This window comes from Coregonus lavaretus (assembly GCF_964263955.1).
Source record: "Coregonus lavaretus genome assembly, chromosome: 3".
Taxonomy (NCBI): domain Eukaryota; kingdom Metazoa; phylum Chordata; class Actinopteri; order Salmoniformes; family Salmonidae; genus Coregonus; species Coregonus lavaretus.
In genome coordinates this window covers 1,683,066-1,704,380 of record NC_139990.1, presented here as the reverse complement: position 1 = coordinate 1,704,380, position 21,315 = coordinate 1,683,066, and the positions used below count along the sequence as shown (strand labels likewise).

The following is a 21,315-nucleotide window of genomic DNA, read 5'->3' as shown; positions in this document are numbered from 1 at the left end:
AGCCAGCCAGTTAGTCAGTCAGTCAGCCAGCCAGTTGGTCAGCCAGTCAGAAAAGTGCCAGTGTGCCTTTCTAATCACTTGTTTGTGTTTCTGTTGTCCCCTCAGACAGGAAACCAACACATATACCAACCAGTGGGACTGGGGAAACCAGGTAACACAGGCCGCAGCACATCTGTCACTCCACATACTGGAATGGCAACATGAGTATCTACTCTGTGTGTTCTGGTATTCATGGATCTTTCTCTCTCAGACACACACACACACACACAAATATTAACTCTCCTCCCTCCCTCTCTCTCTCTCTCCTCTCAGAGCATGTGGCCCCTCCTAAGAAGCCTCCTCGTCCTGGAGCCCCCAGCCACCTGGGCAGTCTGGCCAGCCTCAACCCTGTAGACAGCTACAACGAGGGGGTCAAGGTACAGAAACACTCACAGCACCAAAGACAACACTGTGTTAATGTCTTACTCCAGGGTCACCATCACAGAACCAAGACAACACTGTCTTAATATCTTACTCCTGGGTCACCATCACAGAACCAAGACAACACTGTCTTAATATCTTACTCCTGGGTCACCATCACAGAACCAAGACAACACTGTCTTAATGTCTTACTCCTGGGTCACCATCACAGAACCAAGACAACACTGGCTTAATGTCTTACTCCAGGGTCACTATCACAGAACCAAGACAACACTGTGTTAATGTCTTACTCCTGGGTCACCATCACAGAACCAAGACAACACTGTGTTAATGTCTTACTCCTGGGTCACCATCACAGAACCAAGACAACACTGTGTTAATGTCTTACTCCTGGGTCACTATCACAGCACCAAAGACAACACTGTCTTAATGTCTTACTCCTGGGTCACCATCACAGAACCAAGACAACACTGTCTTAATGTCTTACTCCTGGGTCACCATCACAGCTTGGTTGAGCCTGGTCCTACATTTGTTTGTGCTATCAAGACGGCACGAATAGATCTGGAACCAGGCTACATGACTCATACCTAGGGCTACACAAGAAGTGGCAGGGCCCAGAGTTTCTCCTGGTCAGGTCACATGGTCTAGGAATAGCTGGGCCCAGAGTTTCTCCTGGTCAGGTCACATGGTCTAGGAATAGCTGGGCCCAGAGTTTCTCCTGGTCAGGTCACATGGTCTAGGAATAGCTGGGCCCAGAGTTTCTCCTGGTCAGGTCACATGGTCTAGGAATAGCTGGGCCCAGAGTTTCTCCTGGTCAGGTCACATGGTCTAGGAATAGCTGGGCCCAGAGTTTCTCCTGGTCAGGTCACATGGTCTAGGAATAGCAGGGCCCAGAGTTTCTCCTGATCAGGTCAGTGGTCAGGAAAAGCTGAACCCTATCCTCAGGGGAGTTACTGCAGTATCACTATGACGTTGTATGAGAAAGAGACCATTACTTGAATATTGAGACAATGCATGTGCTTTTGGCTGCTGTGGGTTACTGCTGCAGTTTCAAGCATGCTTTCTATTTTTCACCTGACTATCACCTGGTCCATTTTTAAGTTCTTAACATGAAATACGTCCTCCCAGTTTATTCAGGAGCTGTGAGAACTCAAACCTATAGCCAGATTCAGAGCAGATGGGGATCTGGACAGGAAAAGCTCTGAAAACCTGTCAGTATTTACCCTGCTTCACAAGGAGCCCAGGCGGTTAAAGTTGCTGCTAGTCAGCAGAACGGAACGGAGCTCCTAGATCAGCCAAGCCTCAGACAGTACAGAGCAAGGCTATCCCAACCCAAAAACCATCTCTGACAGAGATAGTACTGACACATGGACAGATGTAGATATACACACTGAAGACATGTGGATAGATACAGTGCCTTCGGAAAGTATTCAGACCCGTTTACTTTTTCCACATTTTGTTAGGTTACAGCCTTATTCTAAAATTGATTAAATCGTTTTTTTCCCTCATCAATCTACACACAATACCCCATAATGACAAAGCAAAAACTGAAATATTAAATTTACATAAATATGCAGATCCTTTACTCAGTACTTTGTTGAAGCACCTTTGACAGCAATTCCAGCCTCAAGTCTTCTTGGGTATGACGCTACAAGCTTGGCACACCTGTATTTGGGGAGTTTCTCCAATTCTTCTCTGCAGATCCTCTCAAGCTCTATCAGGTTGGATGGGAAGCGTTGCTGAACAGCTATTTTCAGGTCTCTCCAGAGATGTTCGATCAGGTTTAAGTCCGGGCTCTGGCTGGGCCACTCAAGGACATTTAGAAACTTGTCCTGAAGCCACTCCTGCGTTGTCTTGGCTGTGTGCTTAGGGTTGTTGTCCTGTTGGAAGGTGAACCTTCGCCCCAGTTTGCGGTCCTGAGAGCTCTGGAGCAGGTTATCATCAAGGATCTCTCTGTACTTTGCTCCGTTCATCTTTGCCTCGATCCTGACTAGTCTCCCAGTCTCTGTCGCTGAAAAACATCCCCACAGCATGATGCTGCCACCACCATGCTTCACTGTAGGGATGGTGCCAGGTTTCCTCCAGACGTGACGCTTGGCATTCAGGCCAAAGAGTTCAATCTTGGTTTCATCAGACCAGATAATCTTGTTTCTCATGGTCTGAGAGTCTTTAGATGCCTTTTGGCAAACTCCAAGCGGGCTGTCATGTGCCTTTAACTGAGCAGTGGCTTCTGTCTGGCCACTCTACCATAAAGGCTTGATTGGTGGAATGCTGTAGAGATGGTTGTCCTTCTGGGAGGTTCTCCCATTTCAACAGAGGAACTCTAGAGCTTTGTCAGAGTGACCATCGGGTTCTTGGTCACCTCCCTGACCAAGGCCCTTCTCCCCCGATTGCTCAGTTTGGCCGGGCGGCCAGCTCCAGAAATAGTCTTGGTGGTTCCAAACTTCTTCTAGCAAATTTCTAAATACCTGTTTTTGCTTTGTCATTATGGGGTATTGTGTGTAGATTGATGAGGAAAAACACAATTTAATCAATTTTAGAATAAGGCTGTAATGTAACAAAATGTGGGAAAAGTCAAGGGGTCTGAATACTTTCCGAAGGCACTGTATACTCTTACAGAAGTCATGTGGATAGATATACACACTTATAGAAGTCACACATATATACACTTATCTGTATTTAGAACACAATGATGTACACATACAGGAAATACCCAGCATCATGCTTGTCCATAGAAATATATAATATACAATGACTGTCAGGAAAAAAACTGCCTCCATCATTCTCAGTTTATGTGGAACTAAACAAATAAAAGCTATCGGATACGCTCCACTTCCTCCCTGGGATAAGCAGTTGTTTGGCCGCAGAGTGGACAGGGGGGGTTGGGAGCTAGATGGAAATCATCCCAGCCTGAACCCACCATCCACCCCTACACAGCCAGGGTCATCCCAGCCTGACCCCACCATCCACCCCTACACAGCCAGGGTCATCCCAGCCTGACCCCACCATCCACCCCTACACAGCCAGGGTCATCCCAGCCTGACCCCACCATCCACCCCTACACAGCCAGGGTCATTCCAGCCTGACCCCACCATCCACCCCTACACAGCCAGGGTCATCCCAGCCTGACCCCACCATCCACCCCTACACAGCCAGGGTCATCCCACCCTGACCCCACCATCCACCCCTACACAGCCAGGGTCATCCCAGCCTGACCCCACCATCCACCCCTACACAGCCAGGGTCATCCCAGCCTGACCCCACCATCCACCCCTACACAGCCAGGGTCATTCCAGCCTGACCCCACCATCCACCCCTACACAGCCAGGGTCATTCCAGCCTGACCCCACCATCCACCCCTACACAGCCAGGGTCATCCCACCCTGACCCCACCATCCACCCCTACACAGCCAGGGTCATCCCAGCCTGACCCCACCATCCACCCCTACATAGCCAGGGTCATCCCAGCCTGACCCCACCATCCACCCCTACACAGCCAGGGTCATCCCAGCCTGACCCCACCATCCACCCCTACACAGCCAGGGTCATCCCAGCCTGACCCCACCATCCACCCCTACATAGCCAGGGTTGCAACCTTTCCGCCACACAGGCCCCATACAGACGCCGATAAGCTGGCCCAGAAAAAGCCCCAGGGAAAACCTTTCACTTTCTGGGCTTCATTTTGAGCCATAGTTATGCAACACCAACAACCGTCCATTTAGAGAGGAGCCAGTGAAATGAAGACTGTTTTCGAAGAGTGTGTTTTTTTCTGTCTCGTAACTTTCCAGGCAGGCAGTTTGAAGGGAGACCATTAGAGGCCTCTTCTTCTAGCTCTGAAAATAAAACCCAGTTAAAATCTAAGGCTTTTAAGACAGTGGAGGATAGAAGTGGTTCCTAACAAGATAGAACCAGTCAAATCCAGTCCAAAGCTCCCTTCTCACCTTCCTTTGATCTCACCAGTTAAAGCCATGTTCCAACGGTTTTAGACTCACTTCTCAGTTCCCCCAGCGAAAGCTAACATTATGAACAATACATTACCATACATTACCATACAATACAATACAATACAATACCATACTATACCATACATTACCATACCATACATTACCATACAATACCATACAATACCATACCATACAATACAATACCATGCAATACAATACCATGCAATACAATACCATACAATACCATACCATACAATACCATGCAATACAATACAATACAATACCATGCAATACAATACCATACAATACAATACCATGCAATACAATACAATGCAATACAATACCATACCATACAATACCATACCATACAATACCATACCATACAAAACATTACAATACAATACCATACAATACCATTCCATGAAATACTATACAATACCATGCAATACAATACCATACAATACAATGCAATACAATACCATACAATACCATATAATACAATACCATACAATACTATACAATACCATACAATACCATACCATACAAAACATTACAATACAATACCATACAATACCATTCCATGAAATACTATACAATACCATGCAATACAATACCATACAATACAATGCAATACCATTCCATACAATACTATACAATACCATATAATACAATACCATACAATACCATACAATACAATGCAATACCATTCCATACAATACTATACAATACCATATAATACAATACCATACAATACCATACAATACCATGCAATGCAATACCTCCAAATACGATAGTGCAGGCCTTTAGATCTTCCCGTCAGTAAACGGAGTGAAACAGGGAGGTACTGTCTGAAGTTGTCCAATAAGAAAAGCCAGTTTTCATTTTCCGTTGCAGTGTTTTAAAACGGTGTGCCCTGTCTGCTTCTATTGTGTTGATGCATTGCATGTTGTCTTTTGCCTTCGGTTCTGCAGTATTAATCCTTTCTCCCTCTTCTGTGCTGTTTCTCCTGCATCCTCCTGTCCCTCCGTCCTGATCGCGCTCCCTTGTTTTGTCTCTCTGCCTCACCCTACTGTTGTGGCCCTTTAGCCCTGGAGGGTAAGAAGTCTGTTTGTGTTAGTCACTGTCACTATTTGACCACTAGGGAGCGCTCTAATAACACGTTCTCTACCACTGTACAGGGGAGTCATCAAACCATCAAACCTTCTTAGCCCAGTGGATAGTGGCATTGGCCTTAGGCACAGGTCTAAGATCAGTTTACTCTCCCTGAATCCTAACTGTAACCACTAGAACATACCATAGATCAGTGTCTGGAGGCGACTACTCCGGATGAGGCCACTTCATTCAGGCTCATGTTCTACAACCTTGAAAGCTTGGCAAGAAAGCCATAACCAAAGCAAGTCATCCTAGTATTCAGTGGCAGTCATTTCAGTAATGACTGTAATGGTTATTTTGGCAGTCATAGTACTGATGTCAAATCAATTCGTGGGAGTAATAACAGATAAATGTGGGCCTTCATTGATGACTCTCTTCCCTGTGGTATGGTGTGATGTATGAATGGTTGTGTTGTCATAGTTACCATCACTAACTGTAGTCTAGTAGATCATAGTATATCACTTACAATCTGACTCACCACTGGGCTCTGCCTCCTGTTTGGACCGTGGTGTGTGTGTTTGTCTACATGTTTGATTTGGTGTTTTGGGGTCCAATTTATCACACGTCGTTCACAACCATGTTCAGAGATTGTATGCTCTACATACATGAATTGTGAATCGAGCTACAGTAATTCTGGCAAATACTGTCATCTAATGTTCACTCTGTAAACGACATGATGAATCTATAAATTACTGTCTTCTAGTGGTTACAGAAAGAAACCCCTTTTAGCTATATACCACCTGGTGGTTCCAGTGGATAGGACAGGCAGCTGGGAGGACAGCTGGGAGGACAGCTGGGACAGTTCTGGTTGTGCAGTCATAAAAAATCAAGTCACACAAAATCACCTGGATTCTTTTCTCTAGACCACCAACACTCAGTGGGTTGGGGTTCCATAAGATCAGCAAAATCATACATTTTATCATAATAGATTCACTGTAGAAATATAATAACTAAAATGATTTCTAGGAGATAGATTCACTTCCCTCAGTTGTTGTATGTGGACCAACTCACCCCCATCTCTGTGGTGTGTAGATCCAGCCTCAGGAGATCAGCCCCCCCCCCACGGCCAACTTGGACCGCTCCAACGACAAGGTGTATGAGAATGTGACGGGTCTGGTAAAGGCTGTTATAGAGATGTCCAGTAAGATCCAGCCAGCCCCTCCAGAGGAATACGTCCCTATGGTCAAGGTAAGGCTGGCTTCAATCAATCCTGATAAAATACATCATTTATTGTTGAATCATCATGGTCATTATATGCTGATCGAGGATATTGTCAATTGATACTGGTTTGTAAGCAGTTGTAGCTTTGTTTGCTTCTATTACAGTGATATACTGGTTATTTTTACAGGAAGTGGGACTAGCGTTGAGAACCCTATTGGCCACAGTGGACGACACCATGCCAGTTTTACCTGCAAGCACACACAGAGAGGTGAGAAACCACTCCTCTTCATTACAAGTCAACATATTGCCTCTGACTGTGTTGATACTCTGACTGTTGTCTTATTGTGTCTGACAACAAACTAACTGGCTTATTTCTCTTACGTTTTCTGACTGTGTCTTCCTCTGCAGATTGAGATGGCCCAGAAGCTGTTGAACTCTGACCTGGCCGAGCTGATCAACAAGATGAAGCTGGCCCAGCAGTACGTCCTCACCAGCCTGCAGCAGGACTATAAGAAACAGATGCTGACGGCCGCACACGCCCTGGCCGTCGACGCCAAGAACCTGCTGGACGTTATCGACCAGGCCCGGCTCAAGATGATCCATGCCCAGTCCCAGGGGTCACACTAGCCCCCTCCGACTCCTAGCTCCCTGGGCATGGAAGACCTCTGAGGGGAGGGATATAACAGAGGGAAAGGGGGCTGGTGCTGTGGAAATGGGGCTGGTGCTGTGGAAATGGGGCTGGTGCTGTGGAAATGGGGCTGGTTGGTTTCAGCTCCCATAGCAGTCATAGACTGCACAATAAGTCACAAGTCAAGACGGCTCAGCTCGTACCTCGATCAGAGCTCCTGACACTACAGGACAGAGACAGAATTGGTCACTCGATTCGATCGTACCGTTCCACACCCTTCCTGAAAGCTGTTTTATAGGCTTCTGTTCTGTCTGTCACTGCTCTCCAGGATGTTTGGAGATCAGTTACATACAAACTCTTCTGTTTTATTCGATGTGGCTGCGTCTCGGTTGTGCCGATTTTTTATTTTTATTTTTTTATCCAGAGATTAATTTCAGCTGACATCATCAGACGTCTTCTTCTTCCAGGTGGATGACAATAATCACAGATCTGGAAATAGAATACAATTCCAACTGGAAGATTTGAACCATTGAAGAACTACAAGCTATATTTGATTAACATTTTATTTCTGAGAGATCATAATGGTTGGGATGTCTGTGTTAAACACTATTACCTTTGGTGTGCAACAGTATCAAAGCATATTTATGTTTTGGATGCTCATCATTTGTATTCTTTGGCATTCTCTGACACAGACTCGGCACAGTGAATAATAAAATATCACAAAATGAATTATATTTCTTTTTATTAAACACAAATGTCACATGCCACTTTCTAAGTTAACTAATAGTTAATATACAAATAAATATATTTTTAAGCATTCAGCATTTCTGGGATTTAAATGTTATGAGGGGGTTCTTTTCATAATTGTAAGGGGGGGGAAGCGCATTTTTAAGTTCCACCGTGGAGATGAACTATCATGTGCCAAATGATTTGAATCATCCAATAGTTTGGCAGTTCTACGGTTAAAACCCCTGTCCCATTGCTAGTCATTACCATATCACTGAAACTGTTTTTGTATATTTAAACCAAGTCTGGTGTTACACAAACCTTCTTTTGGTTTGATCCTTATTACTTGGGTCGTTCGTATTCATTAGTGCACACCGTAGCAAAACAATTAGCTACGGAAAACAAAAACAAGCGTCTCTTATTGGACAACTTCAGGTAGTCCCTCCCTGTTCCAGTACATTTTCTTGTTTGGTGCCTGATGAATATGACCATGGTTTACACAGATTCTGCCCTTCCTTTAGACCAGGGTTTCCCAAACTCGGTCCTGGGGCCCCACCTGGTTGCACGTTTTGGTTTTTGCCCTAGCACTACACAGCTGATTCAAAGCTTGATGATGAGTTGGTTATTTGAATCAGCTGTGTAGTGCTAGGGCAAAAAACGAAATGTGCACCAAGGGAGTGCCCCAGGACCGAGTTTGGGAAACCCTGCTTTAGACCACGTGTCAAACTCATTCCACGAAGGGCCGAGTGTCTGCGGGTTTTCACTCCTCCCTTGTACACTGAACAAAAATATAAACGCAACATGAAACAATTTCTAAGATTTTACTGAGTCAATTGAAATACATTCATTAGGTCCTAATCTATGGATTTCATGACTGGGAATACAGATATACATCTGTTGGCCACAGATACCTTTAAAAAAAAAAAAAGTAGGGGCATGGATCAGAATCAGTCAGTATCTGGTGTGACCACCATTTGCCTCATGCAGCGTGACACATCTCCTTCGCATAGAGTTGATCAGGCTGTTTATTGTGGCCTGTGGAATGTTGTCACACTTCTCTTCAATGGCTGTGCGAAGGGTGACATGTCTGGTGAGTATGCAGGCCATGGAAAACTGGGACATGTTCAGCTTCCAGGAATGGTGTACAGATCCTTGCGACACGGGCCGTGCATTATCATGCTGGTGATGGCGGTGGATGAATGGCACGACAATGGGCCTCAGGATCTCATCACTGTATCTCTGTGCATTCAAATTGCCATTGATAAAATGCAGTTGTGTTCATTGTCCGTAGCGTATGCCTGCCCATACCATAACCCCACCACCATCATGGGGCACTCTGTTCACAACGTTGACATCAGCAAACCGCTCGCCCACACAATGCCATAAACGCTGTCTGCCATCTGGCCGGTACAGTTGAAACCGGGATTCATCCGTGAAGAGCACACTCCTCCAAAGTGCCAGTGGCCATCGAAGGTGAGCATTTGCTCACTGAAGTCAGTTACGACATCGAACTGCAGTCAGGTCAAGACCCTGGTGAGGACGACAAGCACGCAGATGAGCTTCCCTGAGACGGTTTCTGACAGTTTGTGCAGAAATTCTTCAGTTGTGCAAACCCAGTTTCATCAGCTGTCCGGGGTGGCTGGTCTCAGACAATCCCGCAGGTGAAGTAGCCGGATCTGGAGGTCCTGGGCTGGCGTGGTTACACGTGGTCTGAGTTTGTGAGGCCAGTTGGACGTACTGACAAATTCTCTAAAACCTAAGTTGAAGGCGGCTTATGGTAGAGAAATTAATTAACATTAAATTCTCTGGCAACAGCTCTGGTAGACATTCCTGCAGTCAGCATGCCAATTGCACACTCCCTCAAAACTTGAGACATATGTGGCATTGTGTTGTGTGACAAAACAGCATATTTGAGTGGCCTTTTGTTGTCCCCAGCACAAGGTGCACCTGTGTAATGATCATGCTGTTTAATCAACTTCTTGATATGCCACACCTGTCAGGTGGATGGATTATCTTGGCAAAGGAGAAATGCTCACTAACAGGGATGTAAATACATTTGTACACAATTTGAGAGAAGCTTTTTGTGCATGTCACATTTCTGGTATATTTTATTTCAGCTCATGAAACCAACACTTTTTCATGTTATATTTTTGTTCAGTATACTTGATTGATGAATTAAGGTCACTAATTAGTAAAGAACTCCCCTCAAATGGTTGTCTAGGTCTTAATTGAAAGGAAAAACCCAAAGAATGAGTTTGACACCCCTGATATATAGACTGTAGTATACTTCATTCTCCCCTATCACAGTGGTTGCCAACTCCAGTCCTCCAGTACATATTTTTGTTGTGGCCCCGGACAAGCGCACCCGATTCTACTTGAATTGTCAAGCCCTTGATAAGTTGAATCAGGTGTTTTTGTCCGGGGCCACAACAGAAATGTGTGCTGTTGTGGCTACTGGAGGACCGAAGATGGGAACCACTGCCCTATCATGTGTACAATCTCCATCAAACCACTAGGGCAGGGCTGCCCAACACTCTTCCTGGAGATCTACCGTCCTGTGGGTTTTCAGTCCAACCCTAATTTAACACACCTGATTCTACTTATTAGCTGCTCAACAAGACCTTAACTAGCTGAATCAGATATGCTAAATTAGGGTTGGACTGAAAACCTCCGGGAAGAGGGTTGGGCAGCCCTGCACTATTGGCTATAAATTATTCTCAGGAAGAATAACCTGTAGTTCCTTAAACTAATAAAATGTATTGTTCTTGGTCTTCAGAATTGTTTGTTTTCCTTGTGCTGTGAGATAGTGGGTGATTTGAAATCAAAACCCATTATTTGATGTGAGGAATTATGCAACACAAGGTCGCCAGTTTGAATCCCAATGTGGCTTGTTTTCCAACATAAATTATTTGTAATCTATATTCTAAATAACTGACTGAACAGATGTGAACAAACAATGGGTGCAGTGGACTAGGCACTGGGGTGGGGACCAGTCACAGGTTCTAGAGCTCTATTAAAATGTAAAGGTTTTTTTTCAGATTGAGCCGACATGCAGCGTTTACAATGAATACAGTCTCCTCTAAAGCAGGAGCATTTCCTTTACATTTCAATCACACTGTAAAGATGAACTTCTGCGATGCGGATTGACTACAGCCCCTAATCTTCATTCAGTTTCTTAAAAAATGAGTTACGGTATTGATAGCCCTAGGAACGTGATCTGGTAAAGACTATCCAAAAACCACAACGCAACGTGATATACACTGCTCAAAAAAATAAAGGGAACACTAAAATAACACATCCTAGATCTGAATGAATGAAATTATCTTATTAAATACTTTTTTCTTTACATAGTTGAATGTGCTGACAACAAAATCACACAAATTCTCAATGGAAATCAAATTTATCAACCCATGGAGGTCTGGATTTGGAGTCACCCTCAAAATTAAAGTGGAAAACCACACTACAGGCTGATCCAACTTTGATGTAATGTCCTTAAAACAAGTCAATATGACCTCCCTACAACGCCTGGGCATGCTCCTGATGAGGTGGCGGGTTGTCTCCTGAGGGATCTTCTCCCAGACCTGGACTAAAGCATCCGCCAACTCCTGGACAGTCTGTGGTGCAACGTGGCGTTGGTGGATGGAGCGAGACATGATGTCCCAGATGTGCTCAATTGGATTCAGGTCTGGGGAACGGGCGGGCCAGTCCATAGCATCAATGCCTCTTGCAGGAACTGCTGACACACTCCAGCCACATGAGGTCTAGCATTGTCTCGCATTAGGAGGAACCCAGGGCCAACCGCACCAGCATATGGTCTCACAAGGGGTCTGAGGATCTCATCTCGGTACCTAATGGCAGTCAGGCTACCTCTGGCGAGCACATGGAGGGCTGTGCGGCCCCCCAAAGAAATGCCACCCCACACCATGACTGACCCACCTCCAAACCGGTCATGCTGGAGGATGTTGCAGGCAGCAGAACGTTCTCCACGGCGTCTCCAGACTCTGTCACGTGCTCAGTGTGAACCTGCTTTCATCTGTGAAGAGCACAGGGCGCCAGTGGCGAATTTGCCAATCTTGGTGTTCTCTGGCAAATGCCAAACGTCCTGCACGGTGTTGGGCTGTAAGCACAACCCCCACCTGTGGACGTCGGGCCCTCATGGAGTCTGTTTCTGACCGTTTGAGCAGACACATGCACATTTGTGGCCTGCTGGAGGTCATTTTGCAGGGCTCTGGCAGTGCTCCTCCTTGCACAAAGGTGGAGGTAGCGGTCCTGCTGCTGGGTTGTTACCCTCCTACGGCCTCCTCCACGTCTCCTGATGTACTGGCCTGTCTCCTGGTAGCGCCTCCATGCTCTGGACACTACGCTGACAGACACAGCAAACCTTCTTGCCACAGCTCGCATTGATGTGCCATCCTGGATGAGCTTGCACTACCTGAGCCACTTGTGTGGGTTGTAGACTCCGTCTCATGCTACCACTAGAGTGAAAGCACCGCCAGCATTCAAAAGTGACCAAAACATCTGCCAGGAAGCATAGGAACTGAGAAGTGGTCTGTGGTCTTCCCACTTGCAAAACCAGTCATTTATTGGGGGTGTCTTGCTAATTGCCTATAATTTCCACCTGTTGTCTATTCCATTTACACAACAGCATGTGACATTTGTCAATCAGTGTTGCTTCCTAAGTGGACAGTTTGATTTCACAGAAGTGTGATTGACTTGGGAGTTACATTGTGTTGTTTAAATGTTCCCTTTATTTTTTTGAGCAGTGTAGGTCAAAATCTCACCTTTGCCATCTCAGACGAGACCGTACAAAAAGGTTCGAGCCTATTTCAATGACAAATAGGAAGTCAGAATAGCAGGAATTAACTGATTAGAAAAACCTCCATCCCATATTCATGATCTACTTCAGGGTAAACTATTCCACCTATTGGAGATACATTGTTTACAGGTGATCACATTTAATCCAATGTCTTTATCCCATAATGCATTTGTGCACTTGTACCCAAGGTGTTCAAATGAAACCACATATTGCCATTTCAGTTTCTCAGATTTTTATTAGTTACAAAAACTGGTTTAGTCGAAAAGACCGAAGCCCATGTCGTCATCGGAACCCTCCTCAGACTCTTCCTTCTTCTCCTCTTTCTTCTCCTCCTTGACTGTAATGCAGGAAAACAAGAGGTATGGCATCAGTACATGAGGTATGGCATCAGTACATGAGGTATGGCACCAGTACATGAGGTATGGCATCAGTACAAGAGGTATGGCATCAGTACATGAGGTATGGCACCAGTACATGAGGTATGGCATCAGTACATGAGGTATGGCACCAGTACATGAGGTATGGCATCAGTACATGTACAGTGAAATAGATATCCTTACAGCTGGAAATTAGAACAATAATTACATTCACAAATGACCACTGACAACTTTTACAATAAAAAGTCTGATTCATGCCGCATTCAAAACTGGGAACTCTCCCGACTTCCGAGCGTTCAAGACAACTGGGAACTCAAAACGAGCTCCGACTGGGGTAAAATCGTTTTGAACGGTCATCCAACTCTGAATTCCAAGCCGGAAATTCTGGCATCTTTCTAGAGCTCCGACTTTCCAACCTGAAGATCACTGACATGATTTCACCTAGGTTTTTTTTCCCGGATTTCCAAGTTGTTTTAAAATCACCAATTAGGCAAAGAAATTAGGTGAAAACTAACCCATTAGTGACAAACTGGCTCAAAGAGCAAGGGATAAACACCAGACACTGAGTTTATGAAGTTTGTCAACCCTGGCCCTGATACACACCATCAGCGCAGCAGTGGACACCATGCTACTAGTGGTGTGCAGAGTAATCAGGACTAAAACTAGTATCGTAATGGATGTGCAATTTTCTGGATATGATTATGATCCGTTTTTTCTCATGTCATTCAGATTTTCTAAGCCATACTTTGGTCTAAATAACTAAACTGGCTAGTTTTCCTGTCTGTAAAGAGAAGGGCGGGCTGTACGTTGATCCTGCTACTCGGATTGGATAGAGAAGGGAAAGGGAGATATCTAGTCAGTTGTACAACTGAATGCATTCAACTGAAATGTGTCTTCTGCATTTAACCCAACCCCTCTGAATCAGAGAGGTGCGGGGGGCTGCCTTAAATCGACATCCACGTCTTCGGCGCCTGGGGAACAGTGGGTTTGCCTTGCTCAGGGGCAGAAAGACAGATTTTGACCGTGTCAGCTCAGGGATTCGATCCAGCAACCTTTCGGTTACTGGACCAACGCTCCTACCCACCAGGCTACCTGCCGCCCCCTTGAGAAGCTGTATTTCTTCGTCCACTCGCTTCATAATTTCACCCGATCACTTTCTCGCATGTTTTCAGTCTGATAATTTCGATTGCTGCTGCCTGCTACTATGATAAATCACATGGCGAGGACGTTTGCTATCAATGTGCATAATATCTAAAAAGTGGGGCATGGGTAGGGAAAAATACTAAACGCTAATGCGCATTCTGACTGAATGACAGCAAACTTGGATTCCCGCTGCAAGTTGAGGACACAGACACACCCATCCCTCCTCGCGCTGCTCCTAATCTGCAGTTTTTTTTGCAGTGAGAACATGCAGGGAGGTATTCAGTCAACATCTATTTAGGCATATTAAAACACATTTTTTTCCCGATCATGAGTATCATCATCCGATCCAACTGTCAATTTCCGGATACGAATATGGCCATGTTGGCACACCCTACCATCTCCAGGCTAGCCGGTGCTGGCTAACGCCAGAGATGTTTGAAACCGAGGTCTGAATCTTCATTGTGGGGTGTTACAGGAAGTAAGATTTAAAATCACTGACAGTAAGCACTGGCTCACATGGAAACCATGTTACGGTGGCCCTGCAGGTGAAACCCTGGCCCAGTGAACAACACAGTGGCCCTCTAGGACTGTAGCCACATGGCCTTGGTAAAGGGGGTGAAGCCCTGCTGTCCTTTAGTTACCTGGTACATCGGCCGCAGGGGCGGCGCCTCCAGCAGCAGCAGGGGCAGCTCCCCCACCTGCACCCACGTTGCAGATCAGGCTGCCAATGTCCACGCTGGCCAGGGCCTGTAACACACACAGGAAACAGGATAGGGTCAGGCATGATGCAGCCTTTACACATCAATTACTACCACATGTCAGAGTATCATGGTTTACAGAGAGCAACTAAGTGCCGTCACCATCATTAAACAAGGTTCACACAAAATAGTAAAAAATGGTAGAGATGGAAGGCTTTACACCATAGATATGTCGGAATCTACACAGAGTATTTCTCAATTCACCCCTGCACGTAATCCTGCATGTTTGTAGGGTGATGGAGAAAAGGGCTTCAGACTCACCTTGGAGAACAGACTGGGCCAGAAAGGCTCAATAGTCACATTGGCAGCCTTGATGAGAGCCATCAACTTGTCCTCCTGCAAATGAATAGATTACACATTACAGACCTCTACTGTAGAAGCATGAAGACAAAACTACTAACAGTATTTGAATGTTGTTGGTTAGCCTTGGATCGGGTTAGTAACTAGTTGGCCAATGCCAAAAATGGTGGGAAACGTTCAGTGTCTGAGCAAGCCAACTTGCTAGCCAACGTTGGCTGCTTTGATCGCATTCACATGTGATTCACCGGCGTTAGCTTACTAGACTAGCTAGCCAAGTTATCACGGTAATGTTATAGGCAGAATGTTTGAAATAGTTAACGTTGGCTAGTAATTTGCCATTTATCTGACTATGGCACCAGGGTTAACTAACAGGCTATCGTAGCTATGCTTACAGCAACAGCACATTGTTAGATACAGAATAGAAGACACACATGGCGTCTGTGGCGCTAACTAACGTTAACTAACTAGTCAGCGAACTGATAGCATGTTAGTTAGCTAGTGACATTGACGGCTTGTAAGCTGTCATTTTGGACAGTTACGGCGATAACATAGTTCGCGTTACTACAATCACTTAATATTTACTCAGACTCAGTTACACACTACCCCAGAAGTAGACAATAACCTGTGTTCCAAGTAAGGCTGGTTAGCTACACAAGAGGCCGGCCAAGGCGCCATTTTAAGCGGGACTTACTGTAACGGTGACTTCATCGTCGTGGAGGATGAGGGCAGAGTAAATACAAGCGAGTTCAGATACAGATGCCATCTTTCTATGTAGGTTTTATAGTTTGGGGGTCGGATGCCTAAATTTAGTGGTGCTAGTCGCCGGATTCTGGGCCTTAGCTTCAAGAGAAGAACCAAACACCTTAGGCACGTCTACTTCCAACTTAGATTTTAGCGGAAAGAGAGTGAGAAAGGGCGGGACATGTCCGTATATACCAATCAACGTCACTTCTGTGGGAGGAGTCAATGCAAATGACTACCGACAACCTTATTTGGATGACTTGTAGAATGAGCAAATCTTTTTTTTGTATTACTAAATTACCACAGATTCATCTTTGTTTTACTATTCATATATGATCAAACCCATTCACCTGTATATAGCCTCGTTATTGTTATTTTATTGTGCAACTTATTTCCTTACTTTAGTTTATTTTATTGTTTATTTATTTTTGTAGCAAATATTTTCCTACTTACTTTTGAAAAAATTCTGCATTGTTGCTTAACGGCTTGTAACTAAGCATTTCACAGTAAGGTTGTATTCCGCCATATAAATACAAGAAATAGATTCTATTACTCCACAACATTTTCACAGTATTCAAAGAAACATTTATATATACAATATTAACAATACTGTATATAACAATATATATGAGCACTGTATTCGTTTGGTAAATATAATATACTGTCAATATTACGTTATTGTTGCCTGTTGTGCTGGAGGCTGTCTGGAGTCCCCAATGTCATGAGCTCATCCATTCTCATCCATCCATTCTCAGAGCAGCATGAGAGTGCTGAGCACAGCATGGCTCCAACAGCCAGAGTCACTAGTGGGTCCAACACCCGTCGCCCCGGTGACATTACACAAGTTACTGGAGCAGCAGGTGACTTGGGTCCCATTGCCACTGAGCCCCCTGACGCAGGTCCTTGCACTAACGCAAAGCTTCAGAATGGCCTTTATATTGCCTGTGGATGGAAAAGGGAAATAATGCATCTTTATTATTGGTTCAATTCTCAAATCTGTTCACCAGGAATTGTTGTTTCGGCTGGAATAGACTACCATACAAATAAACAAGCTAAACGCTCCACTTTTTAATTAATGAATTCACCTATCAAGTCCCCTTTCTATACATTTCTACTCCTGTTAGTTACTGTAACTGGTATCACTAAGGTTTCCAAGCGCTCTCACCAGATGTGCCCACAGTGGTCATGCAGGTATCAAGGGCTCCCCGGCAGGTTTGGGAGGACTGGTTGCATTTGTCATTGGTTATGGTAGAGCTGCACACAGCACTTCAGAGCATCTATTTTAAATATGAACAACAACGTAATCTTTCTCAAAAATTTATGAAAGTGACAAATGACAAAGACATGAATGACCAAAATTATTCCAGAATATTCCGTGCGTAACAGGTGACAGGTAGTGAATGTTGTTTTTGTTTCAGCTATAACATAAACATTCAACAGTCCAATGGAATGCTGAGCAGTTGGTCTGTCAACTCGGTTTTGGTATGAGAACGATGACATGAAAAAGCTAGCAAATGGAAGTGACACTCCATCCATGCCTATAAAGGAGTGCATTTGTTGTAGTAGTCTATTTATGAGATATTAAATTATATTAAATGACCTAAAAACTATAGAACTAAGTAACACCAAATAAAGCAAAAATAACAGCTCCAAGATTAAAAGATCAGAACAGAAATCTACTGTAAATATCCAGAGATCATCACCAAGTCATGGATTGGAAATAACAGTTGAATACATTTGAATAGCACTTTATTTGAGGAAAAGCAGAGGAGGCTCAAAAGGAGGAGGACACTGGTGGTTTTCATGGTTCTGTTGGTGGCAGCATTTCTGACACTTTAGGACACCGGAGGAACAACCCTCTAAAGAAAAATCCACCCGTATGAAATATGAAGAGACACCCCTTCCCTTTGTCCTCAAAGTATCAGCCTGAAGATAGTTGCTCTTAATAATGTGACAAGTATGGTGTGATGCAGAGATTAATCTTATTATAGGTGTCACTGAACAATAGCAGGAGCCCCATTACCAGCGGATAGCGTTGCTCTGCCTTGCATGCAACCTCAGGGAGTGACGCCTCTGCTTCATGTGAGTCTTCGGGCTCAGCTGGCTCCGGTTGACAGCCCTCACCCAGGGTTATGGAAAAGTTTAGGGTAGACTGGGCTCTCAAACCCTGGCAGGCAGCCAGTCTATGAGATGGACAACTCCAATTACAAAACCACAAGTCCTCAACTGCTGACCAGGCGGATACAGGAGTCCCATCTCCCAAACGTCTGGAAAGGCAGATGAAGGCGGCAACTGATAACTGGCGAAATTCAATGCACTCACTAACTGTAAGTCGCTCTGGTGCTTCTGCTAAATGACTAGAATGTAAATGTAATACAATGTTCTGGTTCAGCAACCAGGCAGTTATTCTACATGAGAACTGGTTCAGAACAGTCTCAGAATAGTTCAATAAACAAGAAAATAGCAGAGATACAAGTGTTTGTGATTCAGGTCAAATATTGCCTTTTTCTTATATTTTCAAGCACTGCAGCGATTATGTTTTGTATTTGCTCGTTGCGATTTGTAACTATAACACTGTAGCCTTATAATTCATATTTTGTAACTGAATGTCTAAAGCCACTAAGGCCTCTATTCAGTTTAGCTGACATTCCCATAGCGGTTGTTTTGGTGGTGTCAGAGGTGGAACTGCGATAAAGCTGTAAAATCCACAAGTGGCTCCAGGCATTCTACCTAAAGTGGACATTGCCATTGGCTGCTCGGAGTCACATGATATATATGGGCTCTATTCAACCTTTAATGCTGAAGGGTTACAGATTCCGCAAATAGAAATTTCAAGGTGATTTACCGATTGAGCCGATATTCAACGTTGACCGTGAATACAGTCTCTGCTAAAGCAGGAACATTGCCTTTAAATTTAAGTCATGCTGTAAAACTGAACTTCCACGATGCGGATTGAATAGAGCCCTAACAGAAATCCCATGCAACCTTGTTTACATGTTTGAACACTGGAATGTGAGATGTAATCTACACCTCCATTAAGATGATAGAAATCCTTATTTCATTGAATGATTTTTTCAATTTGAGGGTAATTATTTCTATATAGCCTATGCTTTCTCGCTCTGAACTTCTAACGCAAGTGGGGTGGGTGTGGCTTTGTGACAAGTTTAATTTGCATGGCCAGGTGCCCCAAGTGGGTGGATCTTCCACTTAAGGACCAATGGAAGGGTCTAAAATGAGCAAACTCCGCTCACCCGGGACACCGGGCCATGCAAAACAAACTCGGCCATTGATAGCAAAGTTTAGGCCTGCACAGTGTCTTTATTTACAATATTCATTCTGTGCCCACACACATCTAATTCTGAAAAGTGAACATATACCTTGTCTTATGGGTCGCCCTGGTAGTACGTTTTTTTATACAGTACCCAACACCTGTCTTTGAGTTAATTTGACCATGGGAAAAAGAGCTACTGCCTAAATACTGCAATGCAGGTTTGATTAAATGGAGCCCTTAACCCTTACAGTGAACAGGAAGTCCTGTTGTCTGCCTGTCATCCTTTTTTCTATCATACCTATACACAGGTATGTGATATCAACCGACACCAAGCAGGGTAAAACTCCAATATCATCACCAGTGTTTGTGTCTCAGTGCTTAGTTACAAGGCCATCGTCATCACTACTTTAAAAACTGGTGGAAGGAGACATATGTCAAACTTTTGCCAAGTGTTGATTCATAACTAATAATAGGGTGTGTTTTTATGATACAATTATTGCATCTTATGTTCATGCCAGAACATATTTGTACACGTTTCAGTCTTGCCTTTTGACAAAGATACTAGGCCTACTGCATTTCTTCAGCATCCAAAATGACAGCCATAGACTTTAAACAAAAAAACAAAAAAAACAGCAGTGATTAACACTCATATTTATTTCAGTTACTCATATTCATTCATTTCGAAAACTTGATTCACAGAGACAGAACCAGCACAGATGATAGGACAACTTTTTATTTATTTCCTGTCCAACATAGACTCTGAGGATCAGCAACAATAAATAAAGAAAAAACAGCAAAGATGAACCCACATATTAACTTCAGTTGTTCATTCATTAATTTCAAAAACTTGATTCACAGAGACAGAACCAGGCCAGATATGAGAAAAGACAAGCTGAGCAACAGGAAGTTGAGTCCAGAGACTGATGAACCGTTGACGTTACAGAGGTCAGTCTGACAGCAGGTGACCTGGTTCCCCACTAACCCTCCTAGGTTGAGGTTGGTGGAGGTGGCTGCTGCACACGCCAAGCTGGTGGTGCAGGTCTTAGAAATGGACTGGACTCCCACTGGTGACAGACAGGTGAAAGATAGATGAACAGGTTAAAGGGCTGGCAGATTGATTGATTGAGTCTATAATTGATAAGAGAGGCAGTCAGTGATAATTGATTCTATATACTGACATGACAGAATTATTGACAATATTTATTTCAGTTTTCACTAACCTACATAGGCAAAATGACTGGTACCCCTGCGCAAAACCCTACCTACAAAGAGATGTATTGATGTATCTATTCATTTACAAAGTATCTGTGCTCTTACACATTTGGGAGACGGTGGTCATGCAGGTGTCATCTAAGAGAGCGCAGTTCACCGTGTTCTGGTTGCACTGAGCACTGCTGTTTACGCTCACACAGGCATAACACCGCAGTGCCTCCACTGAAACACCATAATGAAACATATACGTGTAAAACATCACTGAAATCCTTTAGATATTAATGACAGAACGTACAATTCAAACTACACAGAAATCCTTTAAATATTAATGACAGAACATACAATTCAAACTACACAGAAATCCTTTAGATATTAATGACAGAACATACAATTCAAACTACACAGAAATCCTTTAGATATTAATGACAGAACGTACAATTCAAACTACACTGAAATCCTTTAGATATTAATGACAGAACGTACAATTCAAACTACACAGAAATCCTTTAGATATTAATGACAGAACATACAATTCAAACTACACTGAAATCCTTTAGATATTAATGACAGAACATACAATTCAAACTACACAGAAATCCTTTAGATATTAATGACAGAACATACAATTCAAACTACACAGAAATCCTTTAGATATTAATGACAGAA

General features: G+C 44.0%; 2 protein-coding genes across 3 annotated transcripts in view; one reads left to right on the top strand and one right to left on the bottom strand.

The window, feature by feature from the left end:
- Positions 1-8,026, top strand: part of LOC311125099 (focal adhesion kinase 1-like) — a gene marked incomplete at its 5' end in the record, with an annotated part of 1,344,976 nt that extends 1,336,950 nt beyond the window's left edge. Inside the window, 6 exons of one of the 2 annotated variants that reach the window (XM_084158370.1) lie at positions 106-151; positions 313-416; positions 5,451-5,459; positions 6,549-6,704; positions 6,865-6,945; positions 7,086-8,026. In XM_084158370.1, coding sequence (XP_084014496.1) covers positions 106-151; positions 313-416; positions 5,451-5,459; positions 6,549-6,704; positions 6,865-6,945; positions 7,086-7,304 — 615 coding nt within the window. In that variant the 3' untranslated portion in view covers positions 7,305-8,026. The remainder of the gene's footprint in view (positions 1-105; positions 152-312; positions 417-5,450; positions 5,460-6,548; positions 6,705-6,864; positions 6,946-7,085) is intronic. The other variant, XM_084158371.1, reaches the window with a different exon arrangement.
- Positions 8,027-13,062: 5,036 nt separating this feature from the next.
- On the bottom strand, positions 13,063-16,329 carry LOC311108698 (large ribosomal subunit protein P1-like). Its single transcript, XM_084151418.1, has 4 exons — positions 16,117-16,329; positions 15,387-15,461; positions 15,009-15,114; positions 13,063-13,184 (listed from the first exon to the last, which is right to left on the bottom strand). Exons 1-4 carry the CDS (start codon positions 16,186-16,188, stop codon positions 13,102-13,104), a joined length of 336 nt encoding a protein of 111 aa, XP_084007544.1. The 5' UTR covers positions 16,189-16,329; the 3' UTR covers positions 13,063-13,101.
- Between the last annotated feature and the right edge of the window lie 4,986 nt (positions 16,330-21,315).

What these genes read in the sequence shown, in the direction of transcription:
- LOC311108698 (XM_084151418.1), bottom strand. Translation starts at nt 16,188, where the DNA reads ATGGCATCTGTATCTGAACTCGCTTGTATTTACTCTGCCCTCATCCTC. An exon ending in ACGATGAAGTCACCGTTACA is followed by an intron (nt 15,462 to 16,116) that starts GTAAGTCCCGCT and finishes ATTCATTTGCAG; the next exon opens with GAGGACAAGTTGATGGCTCT. An exon ending in CCCTGCGGCCGATGTACCAG is followed by an intron (nt 13,185 to 15,008) that starts GTAACTAAAGGA and finishes CCTGCATTACAG; the next exon opens with TCAAGGAGGAGAAGAAAGAG.